The sequence below is a fragment of the Ostrinia furnacalis genome, unplaced genomic scaffold, assembly GCF_004193835.3.
Source record: "Ostrinia furnacalis isolate ACB-3 unplaced genomic scaffold, ASM419383v2 OfSCF7157, whole genome shotgun sequence".
Lineage (NCBI taxonomy): Eukaryota > Metazoa > Arthropoda > Insecta > Lepidoptera > Crambidae > Ostrinia > Ostrinia furnacalis.
This window is the reverse complement of record NW_021137396.1, coordinates 234,198-253,330: the sequence shown is the minus strand read 5'-3', so window position 1 is coordinate 253,330 and position 19,133 is coordinate 234,198. Positions and strand designations below refer to the sequence as shown.

Below are 19,133 nucleotides of genomic sequence, written 5' to 3'. Positions count from 1 at the left end.
AACTAAATCATGAGATTGTCGATAGCGAGACAACCATGGACTGATAGTGTGATGTATTTGAGACACCTGAGCCACATCTGTAGATTATTGAGTGCATCGGACGATAATGATTGCCGGAAGATGAGTTTCAAGCTATTTGTTTAAAGAAAATCCAAATAACACATTTTTTAAAGAAAGCATTTCACATGTAGCAAGTCCTGCGTGTTACGGTCGTGGCATGCATATCATACATGTGCTGGCATGGCACGCATTCTAGTACAGCAAGTGGTACCTTCTTTCCTACTACTATCACTAGATTTCGCATCGCTCGAGAATGTCACAACTGAAAAACAAATTTTAATGGCGTCAGTCGGTATGCTCGCAGCAGGAACGATAAACCCATCACAAATAAATAGTTAATTTTAAGATAAATCCAAGCATGTTGATTGATATCTCTCAGTAGTCAGTGTATTATGTTTCATGTTATTTAAACCAACTTTATACTGGTAGCAGCTAGGTCTGGCAGTTTTAAAAGTGCGTGAATGAAAGAACACTCTCATGAGCAATTTCATGTATCTGAAAAAGTGGACTGAATAAATGTGTATCCGGATTTTTCTTGTATTCTTCCTATTAAAACTTACATTATGACAAAGGTTACATATTTTTGGATTTGTTTGTGCAAAAATTAAGCAGACTGCCAGTTGAGTTATGAGTTATGTGTGGACACACACAATAAAATAACTATGCTCGTCTTATTTTTTTTTTGTTTCGATTGCCATCTCAGAAAGAAATTGTTTTCGAACTTAATTATTTAATTCTGTTTACAGTAACTTCACATGTGGTTCTTATTACCGTAACTTTATTCCAAGTTGGCTCACCTCTCTTTCTGTCGTCCTCCCTCTCCTTGCGCAAGTTGCCATACTTCCTGGAGGGGTCGATGTCCCGGTAGTGCGTCTCGTAGCGGTCGCGGTCGCGGTCGTGGCGGTCGCGGTGGCGGTCGCTCGTGTAGCGGCGCTCGCGGTCGCGCTCGTCGCGGTAGCGCCGCTCGCCGTCGTGTCGCGGGGGCTTCGAGGTGTACGAGCCTTCGCGTTGCCGTCTGCAAGAGGTTATGCGAGTTTAACGTAAGACAACGTCACTCATTCAATCGTAAATCTGAAACTGAAACGCGTCGTAGTGGTCATAAATCCTGATTCATAAACGTAAAACTCTGAAGTGAGGATTGTAATGTCAACATGCATGAAATACCTTTGGTATCTTTCCCTGTCGCTGTAGTAGTCCGTGTCGGTCTCGTACCGGTGGCTCCTGGTGCTGCGGCGCGCGCGGCGCGCGTCGGGGCTGGCGTCGCGCTCGCGCGTGCTGCGGCGCGTGCGGCGCGCGTCCGGGCTGGCGGCGCGCCGCTCGTCCCGCTCGCGCCGCTCCGACCTCCGCTCGTCTCGCCCCGACCTTCTCTCGGACTCCCTGTCGTACTTCCTGTCCCCTCTGGAGTACCTCCCCTCCTTGTCCCTGTCCCTGTCCCGCGAGGGTTTGTGCTTGTCCCTCCGCGGCGACGACTTCAGCAGCCTGTCCCTCTCGGAGTCGTCCCCCGAGGTGTTCGCGTGGTTCAGCGACTGCCGCCTCGAGCCGCTCCTGGAATGCTCCGAGCTCTCGGGCGCGTCGGCCTTCCTGTCGGAGCTCGCGTCGAGCGCCGGCACGTCCGAGCCGTCGAAGGTCGGCTCCCGCGAGAACGACAGCTCCGTGGACGATATGACGCTCAAGTCCTGTAAATTCTCACCCTCCATCACGACTTCCCTCTGCTGTTCTTCCGGTCTGCTCCCGTAATCGGGCGACACGTCGTTGCTCGACTCCCGCGCGCCGATCACGCTTCTGGGCGGGTTTCTTACGGTTTGCTCTGTGTAGTCCGACCCATCCATATTCTGCTCCCTGACGTCCGAGGGACCGGGCTCCGCGGGCACAGAGTACTCGTGGTCGAGTCCCGTCACGACCCTCTGCTCATTGGATCCCGCGTACGGCGCGCCTTGGTATTGGGAGTAGTCGTCGTTGCTGGGCTCCCCGGGCACCATTCTGTCCAACCCGATCGGTCTCCTGTCGTTGTTCCTATTGGAAGGAGGTTGAGTGTAAACGTCTGATTGCTGACCCTCGGCCTGCCTGTAGGGCCGTGCGGGACCCTCTATCGGTCCGCCGTCAATATGGCGATCCATATAATTATCGTTAGGTTGATTGTATGAACTCTCAGACTCGGTCTGCTGTCCGGGAACCATCCTCGCGAAACCCGGTGGGGGTTCATCAGATGTTAGGCTTATATTTTGGCTATATTCGGATTCCTGCTGGCCGACTACCATTCTTCTTAAGCCTGGTGGTGGAGCGTTGCGACTGAAGTCGGTATTTTCGCCGTAGTCTCCGCTCGACAGGTGTGCAGTTTGCAAATATTCGTTTCTATCATTTCGAGGTGCCACTTCCAAGTTGTCGGGGACCTGCGGCGCCACAGGCATCGGTCTAAAGGGTGCAACCTGCGGCTGGTCGGGCCTCTCCGAATTATCAGGGGTAGTCTCTAAATTAGCCCCATATCCTACGGGCACTCTGTTGTGCTGGGAGGCTTTACTAACTACCGCCGGGGATGTTAAATTCGGCTGAGGAGGGAACGGCTGCATTGGAGATGGAGTACCTGATGGAACTTTTGATAAATTCTTGTGTGAGAATGGTCCTGCGTGTTTATAGGGGTTTTGAGATGACACAGGCGGAAAACTCGAAGGTGGAGGCAATGATGAGGAGGATGAAGTTGGAGGAGGGGCAGCAGCGCCGACCGCGTGCGCCGAGGACGCCGCCAGCGGAGGGTGGCTTAATGGTGCAGGAGGAGGAAAATTTGCTGGGGACATGGAAGGCGGAGGAGGCAAAGTCACTCCTACATTATCTTGTGAGCTCCTTGACTCCACCTCCTTGTTCGTAGACGATGTATCAGGTGCAGGATTCTCACTATTACTTATGCTCATTTCTTGTAATGAATTGGAGAGTTCGTCGTGACTCTCTCGCCTGCTGTTGCCGCTTGGTGCTTGGTCGACTAAAGTGGGTTCTTCCGTTGAATGTTTTGACCACTCACTATTTTGCGGATACAATTCCTCAATACCAGATTGAGAATAATTAAAGTTTGAACTTTCGGTATTCAGACCTGGACTACTTTTACTAGAATTTCTAGATTGGTTTTCACTTCTGTAGGTGCCCTCAGAATGAGTGTGAGGCCCGTCACTAGATTCCTGTGACATTTGTGATTCTATTGACCACTGAGGAGTTAAATTGTCTAAATGGAATCGCTTACCTAGAGCCAAATTAGGTAAACGTTCCTTAACTATGTCTCTGTCATTGAGAGTTTTAATTTCTTCTGTAGGTTGGTGTATTGAATTACTACTAGGACTTCTTTGACTATGTACATTTGCTTCATTTTCAGTATTATTGTCAATGGGAGTATTTTGTACAGGTAGTGTGGCCATTTGGCTGTTCTCAGGCGGAGGGACAGGAGCATGTTGCGAGTCATTTGAATCTTTTTTATCCTCAGTGTTCCAGTTCCAACTATCAGTGGTTGCAAAACTTTCTTCAATCACATTAGCATTATTAAAAACCTGCGTCTGCGGCGGTGCCGGTGGAGGAGCCGTCAACGGAGCAGCATTGGGTCCTGGAGCTTTCTGGCCTTGCTTTGACGAGTCATCCCACCCCCAGTCCCAGTTGTCTTCCCAGCCATCTGTGTTTGTTTTGTTTTGAGGATAGTTCGGTTGCACTCCTTGATTTTGGTAGTAATTTTGTTGGTATCCTTGTTGTCCGGCATAGGATTGGTTATAGCCCTGGGGGTACGGTCCAGGTGGTGGGTAGTACTGGTTGGCATTGGCGGCATACTCCTGTTGCTGGTACACCTGCCCGTACTGCTGGTTGTACTGCTGCGGCTGAGACACCGGCTGCTGTTGAGCTGGCATCTGCCAGAATTGCTGCTGTGGCTGGGCATTTCCAGGAGTGCCACCTTGATAGTTCCCATACATATTTTGCGGATTACTGAATGTCTGAAAGTAAAAAACATAACAGTTTTTTAATCTTGTAGAAAAACATTATGGTGTGTTTACATTGAAAGGTAAGACATTGTAGACGTTTATTACAATCATATGATCGAAATTTGCTAGTTGTATGGATTGGACCACGTCATTGTTTACGTCTGTATCGCAGAGAATGTAACCTATGCGGCAGTCACCTGGGGCGCAGCGAAGGGCTGGGGGTCGGGCCCGGGCGGCGCCGCGCCGCCCTGCGGCCGCTTCATCCACGACATGACGGCTACCACCGCTTACGTAACATTCGCGAGGAAACCGCTCACATATGCTGCGAATAGCCTCGTCACTATCATGGAATCGAGAGACACATCGAACACTTTCACTCTCACTGCTTGCAAAATTTTAGCACAGAGCTGACCACCGGATTAATTCTTGGATACGAAACCAGTTACACTTATGATATTAGCTGAGTTATCCACGGTCGATATTGGTTTTATTTCATAAATATTTTAGAAAGAAATTGTTGACAGCAACCCATCGATCGAAGGTGCCCTGTTGGCAGTGTCGCCATGCTGAAACTAAGCTACTAATTTATTATTTTTTTCATGTGACAATATTGTTTTCAAAAATTAATTTTAATTTTCCTTTTAGCATAAAAATAACGAAAAATTAATTAAATTAAATAATTTTTATTTAATTCCGAGTACAGACGAACGTACGAACGAAAATTTGCGTTATTTTAAAGCCAGAACGCGCCACATTAAATAAAGACTGACATTTTTGCATGGAGTTACCAAATGAGACGCCTATGAAGCTAATGATAAAAATGGAGGCCATACTTGGAACAAAAACTTGAGTCAAATACCTACTTATCTCTATCTCGCTCTCTGTGGGCCGACCTCTCTTTTCAGTATGGACTGTAGTATTGCTATCTCCTTATTGGGTATTTCGCCAAAAATGGTCAATTTTGCCTAATTTCCTTGGCACGATTTTTATTTCTGTTTTTAACTATTTTTAGTTTCCCATTGCATTAAGTAGTAAAAACTAAGCTAATATATCTAGAAGGGGTGTCATAATTCGTTTTAGAAACAAAGTTATGAGGTCATAATTTTTTGGTAGCCAAGGAAATTATTATAAATATTTTTTTCTCTAAGTTTTCTTCTGTGGTTTGCTTTTTTTTTGTTCGACCTATTTTTGTGTACTTTCGCAAGCAAACATGCCAATGAATATTATATCATTACGACCTTTTTACACAACTAAGGAAGATAAATGCAGTAGATTGAGTTAAAAGTTAAAAACAAGTTTTTCTATATCTATTCTGATACCTATTTCTTAAAATTTAAATATTAAACTTATTCCAATAAAGAAATACTCAAAATTTGACTTTACGCCGAATTATTAATGGTCTTTTATAATTTCCTAGGTCATTTTATGCCACGGAAAACAAGGAAATTAGGACCAAAGAAATTAGATTTATGCCTAAAAGACACCACAGACAAAAACCTATTTACCCTATACATTTACTATTTAAATCATGGGTTTACCCCTACAGACACTACATTTGTGTAAATAAACAATAAAATTAATCCATTGTTTAGTTGCAAAAAACCGTCCAAAGAAATTGACTTTTTAGTAAACAAAAACCCAAGGAGGGACCTATTTATGCGATTTGTCGCGAAACTGATCAACGACGTGCTGTCCTGCCTCAATGGCCTCTTGGGACGAAATGGCCGAGTGCAGTGGTGCAGTGCGTTACATTCTAAGTTTTTTCGTTTCGTTACAACAATGGTCGAAACGAAGACCCAGGGAAATTATACTTTTGATCTGGACAAGAACTTAACTTCACTTTATTTTCTTCCTATAAGTATTTGACATTTAAAGTTTTTATTTTCCGATAGCCAAACGTTTCTCAAATGTAAAGAGAGTGCTATAAGAATTAAATTACGCTTCAATTTGTTATAATGAGCCTTCATTTTGGCAAACAACAGTAATGGACATTTCAAGGAAATTAGAAAAACGACTTTTGATTAAGTTTTTCTACGGTATTATTTGTAGTCTCTGCTATTGTAATAGCAAAAACAAATAAAACTTTTGATGAACTTTCTCATAAAAATAGTTTTATACAGATAGATATAAAAAAACATGTGTTCGCCTGCCTGGACACAGAAAATTTACTGTTTCGGCGAAATACCCTATTTTAATCTCCTAGTAAATTCTTCGAAATAGCCAATTAACTAACCAAATCAGAAGTTACACTAATAAATAATTAAAATATGAACTACGTTTACCTAGTTAAATTAAAAATCACAAAATTGTCGGCCGTTTAGGCTTAATGTGTTGGCGAATTAGGGAATTACAATCCCAATTCCTGAGGAATCGGTACCATGTGGCAACATCGGCCCAATCCAGCCCATCATGGCTGTTGTTTACTTTTTTGTTTACTATGTTTTTGTACAGGACCTAATCATTGTTTTATCACAAGAAATGGTGCAAAATTTTGTGGTGCGTGGTTGCGGTAGTACGTGCTGTCCCCGAAGTGACTTAAGATTTCACGCGTAAGTGTTTATTTCGTGATTTCCGACATTGGATCATTGTAAACATTTTTCACAGTAATTTCTTTCTAAAACGTTTTACCAGTATAATACACTTATTATTTAATGATACCTATGTCAAGAAATAAAGATTTTACATTGAGTTTGATTGACTTTGAGCAAATTTATATTTTTTGTTTATTTAGAAAGAGAGAGTCTGCCCACAGAGAGCGAGATAGTGATACATAGGTTATGCTTCAAGTAGGTATTCGAATTTTATCTTTAGCTTCATGGATCGCCTATTGATCTTTGACAGCTGCCTCCCTAGAAAAGTGGCAAAAATGCCTTAGCTCCGGCGTTTTTTTTTGTATGATGGAGTTACATCCAAAGAATATTAATCCAAAGAATATTACATCGCTCAAAAGGCCTTTCAACCATTTCAACCATCTTTCGACATTACAACTGTTACATTTTGCCCACATACCTACTCTCTTATCTGTGATTTTGCCACTTGTGTAGTAGAAGGGACTGCTGAGCTGACTGATTGCCTAGCCTATATTGCGTGCGGCGGCCATGTTCCTTTCCCAAATCCTTTATGTACCATCGGCAACAGTGTTAACTATCCATTGCCTGTCATGTCGTCTCGTTCTATCGCAAAGAATCACCATTTGATGAGAGCGAGAGCATAAATGGAAATGGATAGTTAACACTGTGGCCGTGTGTACTAAGCACGTATGTTTTTTATGTAAGCACGACCCATAATATAATAAATGTCAATGCATTTTTTATTTGGAATTAGCGCCCCCTCTACTGTCACAAACACCTGACGTTGAATCGTGAAAATATGTGATGCCAAATGTCAAAATGTAAAAAATGTGAGGTTACTTTTGAATTTTTATCAAGAAAATCTAATTTCCTTTATTGTTTTACTCGTAAAAATGGCTAAAAGAACTAATCCTTTTACTGATGCCTTCATGCCACAATGTAAAGTTCATATTGGCGCAAAGCAGTTCAACAACAATGAAGATAGACTTAAAAAAGTGTATGGTGTGTATGTTTACAACATGTTTACAAATAAAAAATCTTTTACTTATAATAATTATTACGTTTTCACTCTGTTTTTAAATGTATTTTTTCAGAAAAAACATTGAACTTACTCTATAAAGGCGCTAAGAAACAGTGCGCAATAGAAGAAAGTTCAGAACTTCCTAACATTGTGCCTGAAAGCAAGGAAAAAATGAAACAGTTGTTTATTGGGAAGGATGGTTCACTCATCCACTCCGGAACAATGGTAAATAAGTTAGTTTAGCAAAAAATATATTTATTTATTGACGTATTTAAAATGATTAATTTATGGGAATGTTTTTGTAGGCACAGAGTAGTTCGCTTGTTTCGCTGGAGTGCGGCTGCGGGGTCGCGGCCGCCAGCGCGTGCTCGTACTGCGACAAGGCGCTGTGCGCGGAGTGCCGCCACTTCTGCGAGTGCTGCGATAAATTCTANTTATGAATGTGGTTACTCCAGATCTTCGATTTTCCTAGTTTTTATAGTTTTCCCTTTATGTGGCCATTAAACCCTAACTCTGTACCAAATTTCAGCCCTCTGAGTTAATGGGAAGTACTAGTTCTATTTTGATGATCATCAGTGAGTGAGTGAGTGTCGTAAATGCGAAACTTTGCTTTCGCTTAACTTCGGAACTAAATGACCTACAGACTTGAAATTTTGGATTTAAAGTATGTGATTATAGCTTACTAGATGACGAAAATTTCTGCGTTCTGGTCTTATCCAGAGGTTCTCAAATAGGGGCCTGAAAATGCGGCGAAATGGTTCCAGTAAAGGATGGTACGGCAGTGTTTGCTTCGCGCTCGACTTGGCGGGGGCACTGCCGTGCCCCCAGATTGCTCTTGCTGCTCCTTTACAGGGTGAGTTAGAAAAACTACAAATAGGGTTCCAGATCAAATAAAGCTATCACATTTTTGTATGAATATTACATACTTACTTGGTATGTAATGTAACAGTTATTTAATTTATAATATTATTCTAATTTTGCACCATCTAAGAGATAATCCTTTTAATATTTCCAGATCTGAGGGCTCCAAGATATGTGTCTCCTGCTATGGTTGAGGAAGTGCTTAGCACTGTTTTAAATTGAAATAAAATATAGTATTTATTATTTAACAAATGTTTGTTGTTACCTTATAAGATTTTACTAAGACTGTTAGCTATTTAAGTTAAGGTTTTCTAAGAAGGCTCAAAATAATTGGTAAATAAAATAAAATATTACACACATCATGTCTTTTATTTATAAAATATAACAAATTGTTTAGCCTGTTCAGTTCTGAAAACATAATATTTCATACATTAATGCCCAAAATAAATAAAATTATTTAAAAAATGCTCTTTGAAGTACAAATATGCAATAACAGTAATCACAACAATGAGGCCATTCATTTCGTCGCTTGCAAGCTGGGACACTTGTACTATTTCCACCATACATTTATACATTATGTATGTTCAGCTCCACAACCTACGCCTGTGCTAAAGTATAACTTGACATTTAGACCAAAAACAAAAAAAATACATACTTGTACCATATTAATATTAATTAAGAGTGCCATGCCATCAGACATCAAAAAAAAGATTTGTGCTAAAAGTACAAAATATCATATCAACACAATCAAACAATATTATAAGACAGCATAGAATCATAATAATTGACTAACACTCCTGGCGATTTCCACACAAAAGAGCACCTATAATACCCTCATCCAACGTGCAAATGCACGTAAAATATATCTTAAGTCATAAATATGAAATTAACATTAGAAAGTTATTGGGTAGTATAACTAAATTAATAGGTCCGCTTATCTCTACTGGTTATGTAATAGTATACTTCAACTAAGCGCGGCCACGCAAGCGCTGGCGCCGCGAGGCACTTTTCCATCCAGAGGCACCAAGCCACCTACATTTCCAATTTTTCGCTATAGTTTAGTGTAATTATTGCTAAGCAACTCGGCTCCAGCCCTCAAATATTATATAATAATCACAAGTAGTTCATACGGACGTTTAAAAAGTTCAATTACATTTATGCTAACTTTTATTATAAAGGAGAATGATGATGTAGATTGCTACGTCCAGCGCTATCATAAAAATATTAGTTTATTATTTATTAGCATCTCTCCAAAAATTCTTGCTAAAGATGAAAAATACAATATTAGAATGTCGTCTATACCGTACATAGACGACATTCTAATATTGTAAGTACACACATACTCGTAGATTAATCTAAGGGTGTACCGTGTACTGTGTACATATAAAATGTCTTGTTATAGCAGTATATTGCTGTGTATAATTGTTAATTTGGCGACTTCTTTCTTCTCTATTTACAAAAACATTACATTTTCGGTTAGCTGTAATGGCTCCAAGAATTAAAGGTAGACTTCAGTAACCAAACCTTTCTGCTTCAGAACTATACAGCGCTGAGTAGAAGCGAGGCGACTTCGTTTGTCTGCAGGTGGTCGGTCGGGCGCGGACGGCGGGGCGGCGGGGGAGGGCGGGGCACTACGCGAACAGGTACCGGTAGATGATGGTGGCGGCGATGCCCAGCAGCAGCGGCGTCAGCCACGAGCTCCACGCGCTGCGTAAACATAGCCCTTATTACACACAATATCCAGCTACCACACTCTGTTAAAGGGTATACGTATTATAGGGTGAGGAGCACCACAGAACACACGGCCACACTGTTAACTATCCATTTCCGTTTTTGCTCTTTGCGATAGAACGAGACGACATGACAGGCAATGGATAGTTAACACTGTTGCCGATGGTACACCCACACAGTATATTTTTCATTTTTCTTTTGTTGGATTGATGTCGACACATTGTATTGGTAATTATTTCTCAACTGCTAAGAATAGCGCTAAAATATACAACTAGTTTTAAAACGAACTCTTATTCCTGGTGTTTGTTTGCACTAGTCGGTTCCTGAAGCCCTGTGTATTATTGCAAACATAAAAATGGGCTCGAACCCATGACCTCGATGACTGCAGCTCTTACCACCGATTCATCCACCACTATACTGGTTAGGCTAATGTAACATTTGACCCAGGTTCGTCATTCGATTGGGGTAATAAATAACCTACAGGGCTAACCAATTAGATTATTAGAACATTGGTCATTCACATTACATTTAAAGATAGGTTGAATTAAGGTTGGTTATATTGTGTGCGGAGATTTGCGTGCACTCCACATTACTGCGTGTGTATGTGTGTCTCTACAGGCTGTATGTAGGTAATATAGAGTTAGTTATGTAGTCAGCATAAGGAAGGCAGTTGGCATGTAAATGTCCTGAATATATTCAGGAATATTAAGCATGAATGACATCAGATATGTGCTGTCTATCTACATATATCCTACACATACAGTGAACACGTTATTGACAATATTATGCAAATATTTACAAATTTACATACATATAGAGCTCGAGACTTTATTGTTATATTGAACGTTCTTAACAAACAACAATTGTTAGGTATTTATTTCAATGAAAAATTAATTACTATGTGTGATACTGACACTTCCTCATTACAAAAATAAAACATGACAAATATTAAATTTTTGTAATGAGTAGTTAGATTTTAACCACAGTGTTAGTTATCGCCACCAACTGGTCACGAGCTCGTACGAGTATTTCACTCGATACCTACTCATTTCAAATTCCTTATCTGGTCAATAAATGTGCTGCATGCGGGTTATCAGTAAAAATAAATATAATGCACGTGATTAATATAGGATGGAGAGTACAGGGTGTAAGGGATCACACCTTTCAATGTAGAGTTTGGTAATCTTTATTTATGGAAAAGAGACATTGAATTTATGATCCTATTTCACTATAGGTTAGCACTTAGCGTGTGTATCACTGTGTCCTTTACACCCTATGAAACGATATTTATGTCATACATGACGTGAAAAAATGGAGGGCGCATGGGTCTGTGTAATGTAAACCAAAAAGGGGTATCGGATAAAATGAGGAATCAATATTTTCAGTAAATGAGATTTATTGATCAACACACAATATACATCGATTAGCGTAAAAATACTTGTTATATAGAAAACAAAGCACCGAAATAGACTAGGCGATATCTCTACAGTACTTATTTTTTGGGAAAATATTTTTATTACATCTAATGTATTGCCTGCCTAAAGATTTATATTTTATACTGTTTGTGCTAAAAAATAATAAATAAAAATACTTTAATTTACATTAAACAAGATGACAACTGTAGCATGTTTTAATAAAAATAATTCAAATAATTATGTGCACAAACTAAGAAAATTATGTATTAGCACCAAAACAATTTGTGCATCTATTTTAAGCTTATTATAGTGTACACAAAAATATGAAGGAACAATTTTATTTATAGACCTACCTAATCCAAATATTCATACATAATAGAGATCGTATATTATGTAACTTAATAAACATGTAGAATACATGTGGCTTTTGCTTAAAATAGAATAAGACACAGATCTAAAAGGTAATCACACATATTTTCAATCTAATTTATCATTTAAGCGCTTATTCATTACACAGAGCCATGTGCTTACGTGCAAGTGTTACCTAAACTAAAAGGTGATGAAAAAGTGCAAGAAAAACGATTGATAATAGAGCATAGTAAACAAAACATTACTCTCATTTGGATTTACTTTTGGAATGCGATATTGAAATGATTCTTTCTCACTTAGACTGATGGAGGAGTGGGCAATGATGAAACTGATGAAAGGTGTTATGTTTGTGAGAAGAACTGTAAGTGTTACGTACGGCATAGAACCGTAACACGCCTAATGTAGAACAGTCCTTTGTTATAGGCATCTGATATTCCGATGTCACGGCAGGTGAGCTCAAAAATCGGAAAGAATTGATCATTTCACAAGATCACAAACAGTAAAATTGGTGGTTGGTTGCTTGATTTGTGTGAAACGTTTTCCCATCCTGGGGTTGTCGATCGTATTCGCAGTAATGCACAGAATCTATTGGCTAGCCTAACGACGCCTCAACGTCTGGCACACATCTAATAAAAAATTTAAAACTACACAATAGAAAACAGCCGGTAAATTTTGTTATCATAAAAATTACGCTATCTAATTAATTCAGTCTGGCTCTATTATCAGATAAGAATGTAAATTATTCTTTTTCATTAAAGTTAGCTAAAAACTAAATAAAACATGTAAAATAGCCGATAAAAATATGAAATTCAGGAAACAAGTACCCACCGCAAAATCCTACTCTAAGCAGTTCCTTATTATAACCTTTTATCTATTAAATATAAGTATAATCAATCAAGTGAATAATCATTATTGTATTGATTGGTTCTGTTCATCAGCAGGACTGAACAAAGCTGTGCCTAGGATTTAGCGCGCTACGACTAGAACGCTACGCTACATGCCGGCCGCACGCTGCACGCTACGCTACGTGCCAGCCGCACGCTACACGCTACGTGCCGGCCGCACGCTACACGCTACCGGGTTACGCGAGTACGCACTTGCCCTGCTCCTGCGGCTGGTCGTTGCTCCAGGTGGCGTCGTAGCCCGCCTTGCTCTGCGTGCGGTCCGCCTCCACCAGCTCGCCGATTTTGTACTTCTTCATCAAGGCCCTGGAAAAGAGAATAACAGTTATTCTTTGTCATAAGAAAAGTACACGTTGTTTGCGCGTATAATGTAGGAGGTTCTGATTAAAAGTTTGGTTTCAACAAATGGGCAAGACAAAGAAAATGAGATAACAGGAAAAGTTCAGGGTAGGTACAGAAAAGTGTTCTGCTGCCCGTCTTCAAAATCTTTGAGGTTTGAGATTCCACGGTACTCTGGGTGATCACTTTGTGCTCGTTGTGTTTCGTAGTTCCAAGTAACCACGTCGTCTAATCTAATTGAAGATTTCTAGATAGAAAATATGCTATCCAGCTCACCTGGCATCGGAGCTATGGCTGACGTCCTCGAAAGGCTCCGTGGCGTCCTGTCCAGCCTTCTCCAGCAAGACTTCTTCTCCGCCCGGGTGCTGTTGGAGTATAAAAATAACATTAGCTGTTGTTTTCACATAACTAAGCAAGCCAAAGTAAAACCTGTTTGAAACTTATTTCGGGTCGGTTGGCCAACAATTGAATCTTTTCTTTCAGTCTGCGATTTCAATAGCGATTACGCATTGAATCAACAGAAATCAACTACTAAACATAACGTCCTTCAGAACAACTCGTATTTAGGTGACAATTACGCAAACTGAACCAAGTTTGGTTTTTGTCTTTACTGCCACAATAATTATTGTGTTAACTGTAAATCGTCGCGCTATTATCATCAACATCTAATCTAGAGTTCTGTATCTGTGCGGTTCTTGACGAATTGTTTGACTTTGTCAGTGGGCCCAGTGACCTTAGCTTTTTACTTCTTGGCACGGCCACAAATGGTTCGGTTCATCTTTGCGATGTATTTTTCAAGCAATTCGAGATCCAATGCTTGCGAATTTGCGCCATTCGTAAACGATTGAGTATGCGAAATGTCCTTATTACAAAACAACGCTTAAATGTAGACTTAGTCTGTCCTGTGAATGGTCTAAAGGTTGAAATTCAACCTTTCAAAAGCCTCATTAATGCTAGAAAATAATTACGAACGGGATTTTTTTATGTGTCAAAAATTATTCGCCTTTAAGTATCTAAGTGAGTACAGAAGGTGATTGTGAATAGGTACTGAAGTCCACTGGAAAATCATACCAGCAGAGACAAAATCGCAGGCACAGCAACAACATTAAACATCACTCCAATAAAAAATCATTCGAAGGTAAAAAAAGACACTAACAAGTCACAAGTATCTACAAAGCGACAAAACGAGACAAATTAGATCGCTATCTGACCTCGGGGTGTAAAATGCTTTATCATTGGCAATGACCTGCGACATTGTGATTGCGATTTGCGACCACCTCAAATCTTCTCTGCGCCGCGCCCAAGGCAATTATTAAGTCATATTTGTATTTTTTAAATAGTTCTGTTAATCCTTCATAGTAGGCTAAATAAGCTTGTGTAATGAGTGGGTTCACCGCAGTGAATAGAACCAGCCGCGGCGGAATTCAAACACACGCTTCTTCTGTTTTCTTTACACGGCCACGGCCGAGTGCCCGGCTGGGTCCATATTCCTTACTATTGGATGAAAAACTGCTGTCGGACATCAAAGGAAATATTAAAAACATGTGTTAACATCTTGAAAATGGTGAGGTATGCACATAATTACATAGTATTATTTTGTTGTTGTAGGTACTTGGGTCAAGGTGAAATACACAAAAAGTTGACTTCAGCTAAAGATAAAATGGAGGTTCTCCTGCGTCATTCATGATCTTATCCGCTGTCATTGACGCTGTGTCAGCGGTGGATAAAGAAAACACTAGAAATATGCACGTAACCATACGTAACTTTAACTTTGTTGTGCTGTTAGCTTTTCAGTTGTTTTAAGAACGAACTACGATTCTATTCCATTACGTGAATGATGGTAAATCTTAATAAGCTAGAATGAAATCAAAATAATCATAGGTAATTTGGTCAAATCGGCGGTCATGAGGAAATCAGCAGTAAAGTCCGCGCGCTGCGTCACACGAACACGTTTCCGTGTGGTTGACCGCCACGTGTTTGCGCAATCACTCGCGCCCGCTGAGATTTAAACATAAGTTGTCGATTTCACGTGCAAAATGATAAAATTTAATGGTGACAATTTTTTGTCTGTTTCATCAAAGCATTTTTATTTCAGAGAGCAGCCCGAACTGAGCAGAGCGAATGAGATTATAAGTTGATCATGTTTAATTAAAAACATGTTTAAATTAAACAAAGACAGACAGATGACTTACAGATAGATGACTTGGGAAATCACTTTATAACCAGCAACTATCAGCCTCGATTAATACTTATCAGATTGTTTATTAATAGCCTTTGTCGTAATTGATTGGTTTTGTAGGTAGGTAATTGATTCTTCTATGCAAGACTTCAGTGCAGATAGGAGCGATGATTAAACCAACTTTGTATTGTTGTTTTTCTTCGCAGTATACTGATCGCAATTTTGCAAAGCTGTAAAATCAAAATGGACATGGATCATGGACAGAGTTCCGTACCAATGTGTCCATACTCCAGGAGCTCGGTGTCACTCAGCGTTTATCAAACGTAGTATAGTCGCGCATACTGCAATACTTCGGACATGTTTCAAGGCGGGATGACAACTCCATAGAACGACTGGTTGTCCAAGGAAAAGTCGAAGGAACCCGATCGCGTGGCAGGTCACCAATGCGCTGCACCGACCAAGTGAAATCGGCAGTGGGAGACGGTGTATGTGACTGCAGTACTGCACCAGACAGTCTGCCAATAGAGAGAGATGGCGGGAGATCGTGCGGAGAGTTGTATCCGCCTCTACAACCGATGTGAACAACGCCTCAACGTGACCACGACCGCTCTGCCAAGAGCGTAAAGAATAAGAAGAAAATCTAAATAATGTTAAATTTAAATCTTTGGATGACACAGAATGGACCACATAATCTACGTTCATTCGCCGATCATTTATTGATCGGAGGTGGCTATGACCTATGACCCAATGTTTTCTTTCTGGACCAAACCCGAACCCATTCAAGTATGAAGTACCTACTTGCATAAAACGAATTTGCTTTTGTCTATTTAGGGCGGGGTCTCATTGAGTTGCGCAAAGTAGCCAAAGTTATGGATGGAGAAATACGACAGTGTCAGTTACTTCTAATTTGAACGAGGGCGTGAGTTGCTGTGAGCTGTGACGCAAACGCAGCGACAATCGCGCCGGAATGCCGGCACTTAGCAGGACTGCATAATTCAATATCTGCCCCCGCCGCTAAATGAGAAATTCCATCCCTCCCCGACCGAGGGGCGCAGTGAATAGACATTCCTTTATAAAACCTGCCAATATCGGATCACAGTCACGATCACAAACAATTCGATCTAATAAGATGCAGATGAAGTTTATGTGTCTTCTTGATTGAGCGTTAAGAAGATGAAAAGTGGGTAATTGCTAGTTAGTTTGAACATTAATTCGTCTGATCCAATCAGGCAAAAAGAAAGCTACAACTTCGCGCTAACGACGACGATGCGCCTTACGTTGGCATTAGAAAAAAACCTCGGAAACCGATATCTAACGAGTTTACGTAATCTAATATGTAAATTAAATTGTTAAATGAAAAAAAAAACGTAACTATTAACGCGGTGACCTAAAAGCACATACTTAAACTCTAGCCAAAAATGAAACCTAATAGTGTATCCTCCTACTAAATCCGTCTAAAAGGACTTAATTATAGATCAACTGTCAACGTTCTCAATCACAGGCACAGCCAGCAGTCCGATGTCGACACCGCGGCACCGTTGGGCCGTCGAGGGCTATTAGAATTTAAAACAAATACCTACTTAAACTACCTACTACATATTTTGAAAATGTAAGAGGATAACTCTTGCTTCGGAAATATAAAGTTACGTAATGCATGACTAATCAATCATAGAGCAGCGTAACTAATTAAGTGAAGTGGCCGAAGCCCACGGCGGCACCGACCACTAAAGAGTATTAACAACTAATTTGTTCAGTCAGTCACCTGGGGGTGGCTAGCGGCTGCTTCACTTCTGCTGGGGGAAAATTTTAATTATCATTCTGATTTTAATTAACATTAACATTCCAATTTATAAATCAATTATTATTCGATTATTTTTAACGATTTTATTATCTACGAATTTAATTGAGTAATTTATTATGGTTGGTTAATTAAGTAATGGTTCACAAATTATGTGTCCTGCTAATGATATTTTAAGTGATTTGTAGTAAGTCGTAAGCTGTAGTATTCTTTGTCTTTCGAATCTCTGGGTTTTTTTTTTCACAATGACGCACGTAGTCTCATCTTTACTGTTGTTCTTGTCAGCCATAGCTTTCAGTGGCGCGTGCGTGTATAGCGCACATGCGGGATGCCGTACTTTGAAGGCACCTTAGGCGCGAGGCAAGCCTGAATTTCGAGCTTCAAAACAGTCAATGGCAGACTTCTATCCTGATTAGATCACAGCCGGTTTAGATAATTCTAATAAGTATTTGTGTCTATCAAAATGGTGGTGGCTCTCAAGACCTCTCAGACCCAAAAATATGTATTACTTGACTATGCTGTTGAACTTGACCTCAATAATGGTAATTGAAGTCTAACAAACATGAGAAAAAAATGTGCTTACACAGTTCATGTACAGACCACAGCACATTAAGCTAAACACTGAAGGATCTTATGCATTTGTAATGGAGGCGATTTTGCAACAAAAATGAATAGTCTAATGTGCTGTCTCTGTACATCTGCTTGCAATTTAAAGATTTCTTACAAAAAGATACAATTCAGAACAAAATTCATATTGTTGTAAAGCAATAATATGTGTAGGTATAATAATAAAAAATTAACAGAGCAAACAGATCCTAATACTTTGTCTCATAGGGCCTTGATCACTTGTTTAAAATGTGTGTTTACCTTATTTGTAATAAGGCCCATAATGTTTTTATTATCTTTAGATGGATAAATAATTTAATAACTTGATCCTCAAAGTCTATTAGCCCTAATGTCATCTGATGTTTTTTTTTATTTTGCAATGTCTGCCATAAATGTAAACATTATTATTATCATAAAAGGATAATAATAAAGATATTAGTGATGGGACATAATAATAAATAGGTATACCTAGTTGAATTTTGAAAATATTGGGAAGGTAGTGTTGTTCTCAACTCAAACTTCAACAGGCTTGTATTCTTTAGTTAGAGTGGTTCTTAACCTATAAGTCACGAGGGACCATTTTACCAAATTTCTGTCTTGTCAGGGACCACTATTTTTTTTTTCATAATCCTATGAAAGGGGAGGTCGATTTCTCTCCCACTGTGCGCCGTTTGCGTTGTGTTGATTCAACTCATCACGTCACGTCACTTGTTTATTACGATGTCTTTGTGGACCACTTGGAATGCCTCCAGGAACCACCGGTTAAGAACCACTGAGTTAGAACATTAATTAATTCATATTGCAGCTGATATAAGTTCAATGACAATATTATTATTTGTAACATATTTCAATTAAATTAAAATATTTTACGCAGACAATATGTACCATCCTAGACTTCATCCTTGCCTTGTCCTGCATAAAAAGGGTGACCTACATTCTAAAACAAATTATTATTTCATTGATATTATAAATTATTGGCTTCTTTATTTCATTGTATGTTTTTGCAGAAAGATATTTACATTTCTGTTGAGATGCTTTTGAGAAGATGTTTTTCACAAAAGTATATGACATTATTAAGGAAAGTACTATTTATTACTAAAATAACTTTAATAGTAAAGTACTTGCTTCTTATTTCTCACAATATTAACTGAATGATATTAGCATACTATTATTATATTTATTATTATTACTGTATACCATGTTTTATGCAAATAAACAATTATTCTATACTATAATTACAATAGGTCCTAAATCAGTGTGTTCAATGAGCACTAAGTGCTCATGTTAATTACTTACTACTCCACAGTTATCTCCATGACCTCTTATCACCAA

The 19,133-nt window shown here is 39.6% G+C and overlaps 3 protein-coding genes across 6 annotated transcripts in view; 1 reads left to right on the top strand and 2 right to left on the bottom strand.

The window, feature by feature from the left end:
* The window catches only part of Sec16 (endoplasmic reticulum export factor secretory 16), a 33,240-nt gene extending 28,651 nt beyond the window's left edge, over positions 1 to 4,589 (bottom strand). For 3 of the 4 annotated variants that reach the window (XM_028319250.1, XM_028319249.1, XM_028319253.1), the window contains exons 1-4: positions 4,208 to 4,589; positions 1,225 to 4,022; positions 858 to 1,075; positions 272 to 322 (exon numbers count right to left, since the gene is read on the bottom strand). In XM_028319250.1, coding sequence (XP_028175051.1) covers positions 272 to 322; positions 858 to 1,075; positions 1,225 to 4,022; positions 4,208 to 4,282 — 3,142 coding nt within the window. In that variant the 5' untranslated portion in view covers positions 4,283 to 4,589. The remainder of the gene's footprint in view (positions 1 to 271; positions 323 to 857; positions 1,076 to 1,224; positions 4,023 to 4,207) is intronic. The other variant, XM_028319251.1, reaches the window with a different exon arrangement.
* A 2,748-nt stretch (positions 4,590 to 7,337) lies between these two features.
* LOC114363481 (apoptosis regulatory protein Siva) lies at positions 7,338 to 9,343 on the top strand. Its single transcript, XM_028319208.1, has 5 exons — positions 7,338 to 7,582; positions 7,675 to 7,826; positions 7,907 to 8,034; positions 8,431 to 8,454; positions 8,617 to 9,343. The coding sequence occupies exons 1-5, from the start codon at positions 7,474 to 7,476 to the stop codon at positions 8,654 to 8,656; spliced, it is 453 nt and encodes a 150-aa protein (XP_028175009.1). The 5' UTR covers positions 7,338 to 7,473; the 3' UTR covers positions 8,657 to 9,343.
* LOC114363496 (cytochrome b5) lies at positions 8,907 to 17,484 on the bottom strand. The gene is made up of 4 exons (XM_028319228.1): positions 17,466 to 17,484; positions 13,495 to 13,657; positions 13,075 to 13,185; positions 8,907 to 10,169 (listed from the first exon to the last, which is right to left on the bottom strand). Exons 1-4 carry the CDS (start codon positions 17,482 to 17,484, stop codon positions 10,094 to 10,096), a joined length of 369 nt encoding a protein of 122 aa, XP_028175029.1. The 3' UTR covers positions 8,907 to 10,093.
* Positions 17,485 to 19,133: the final 1,649 nt, after the last annotated feature.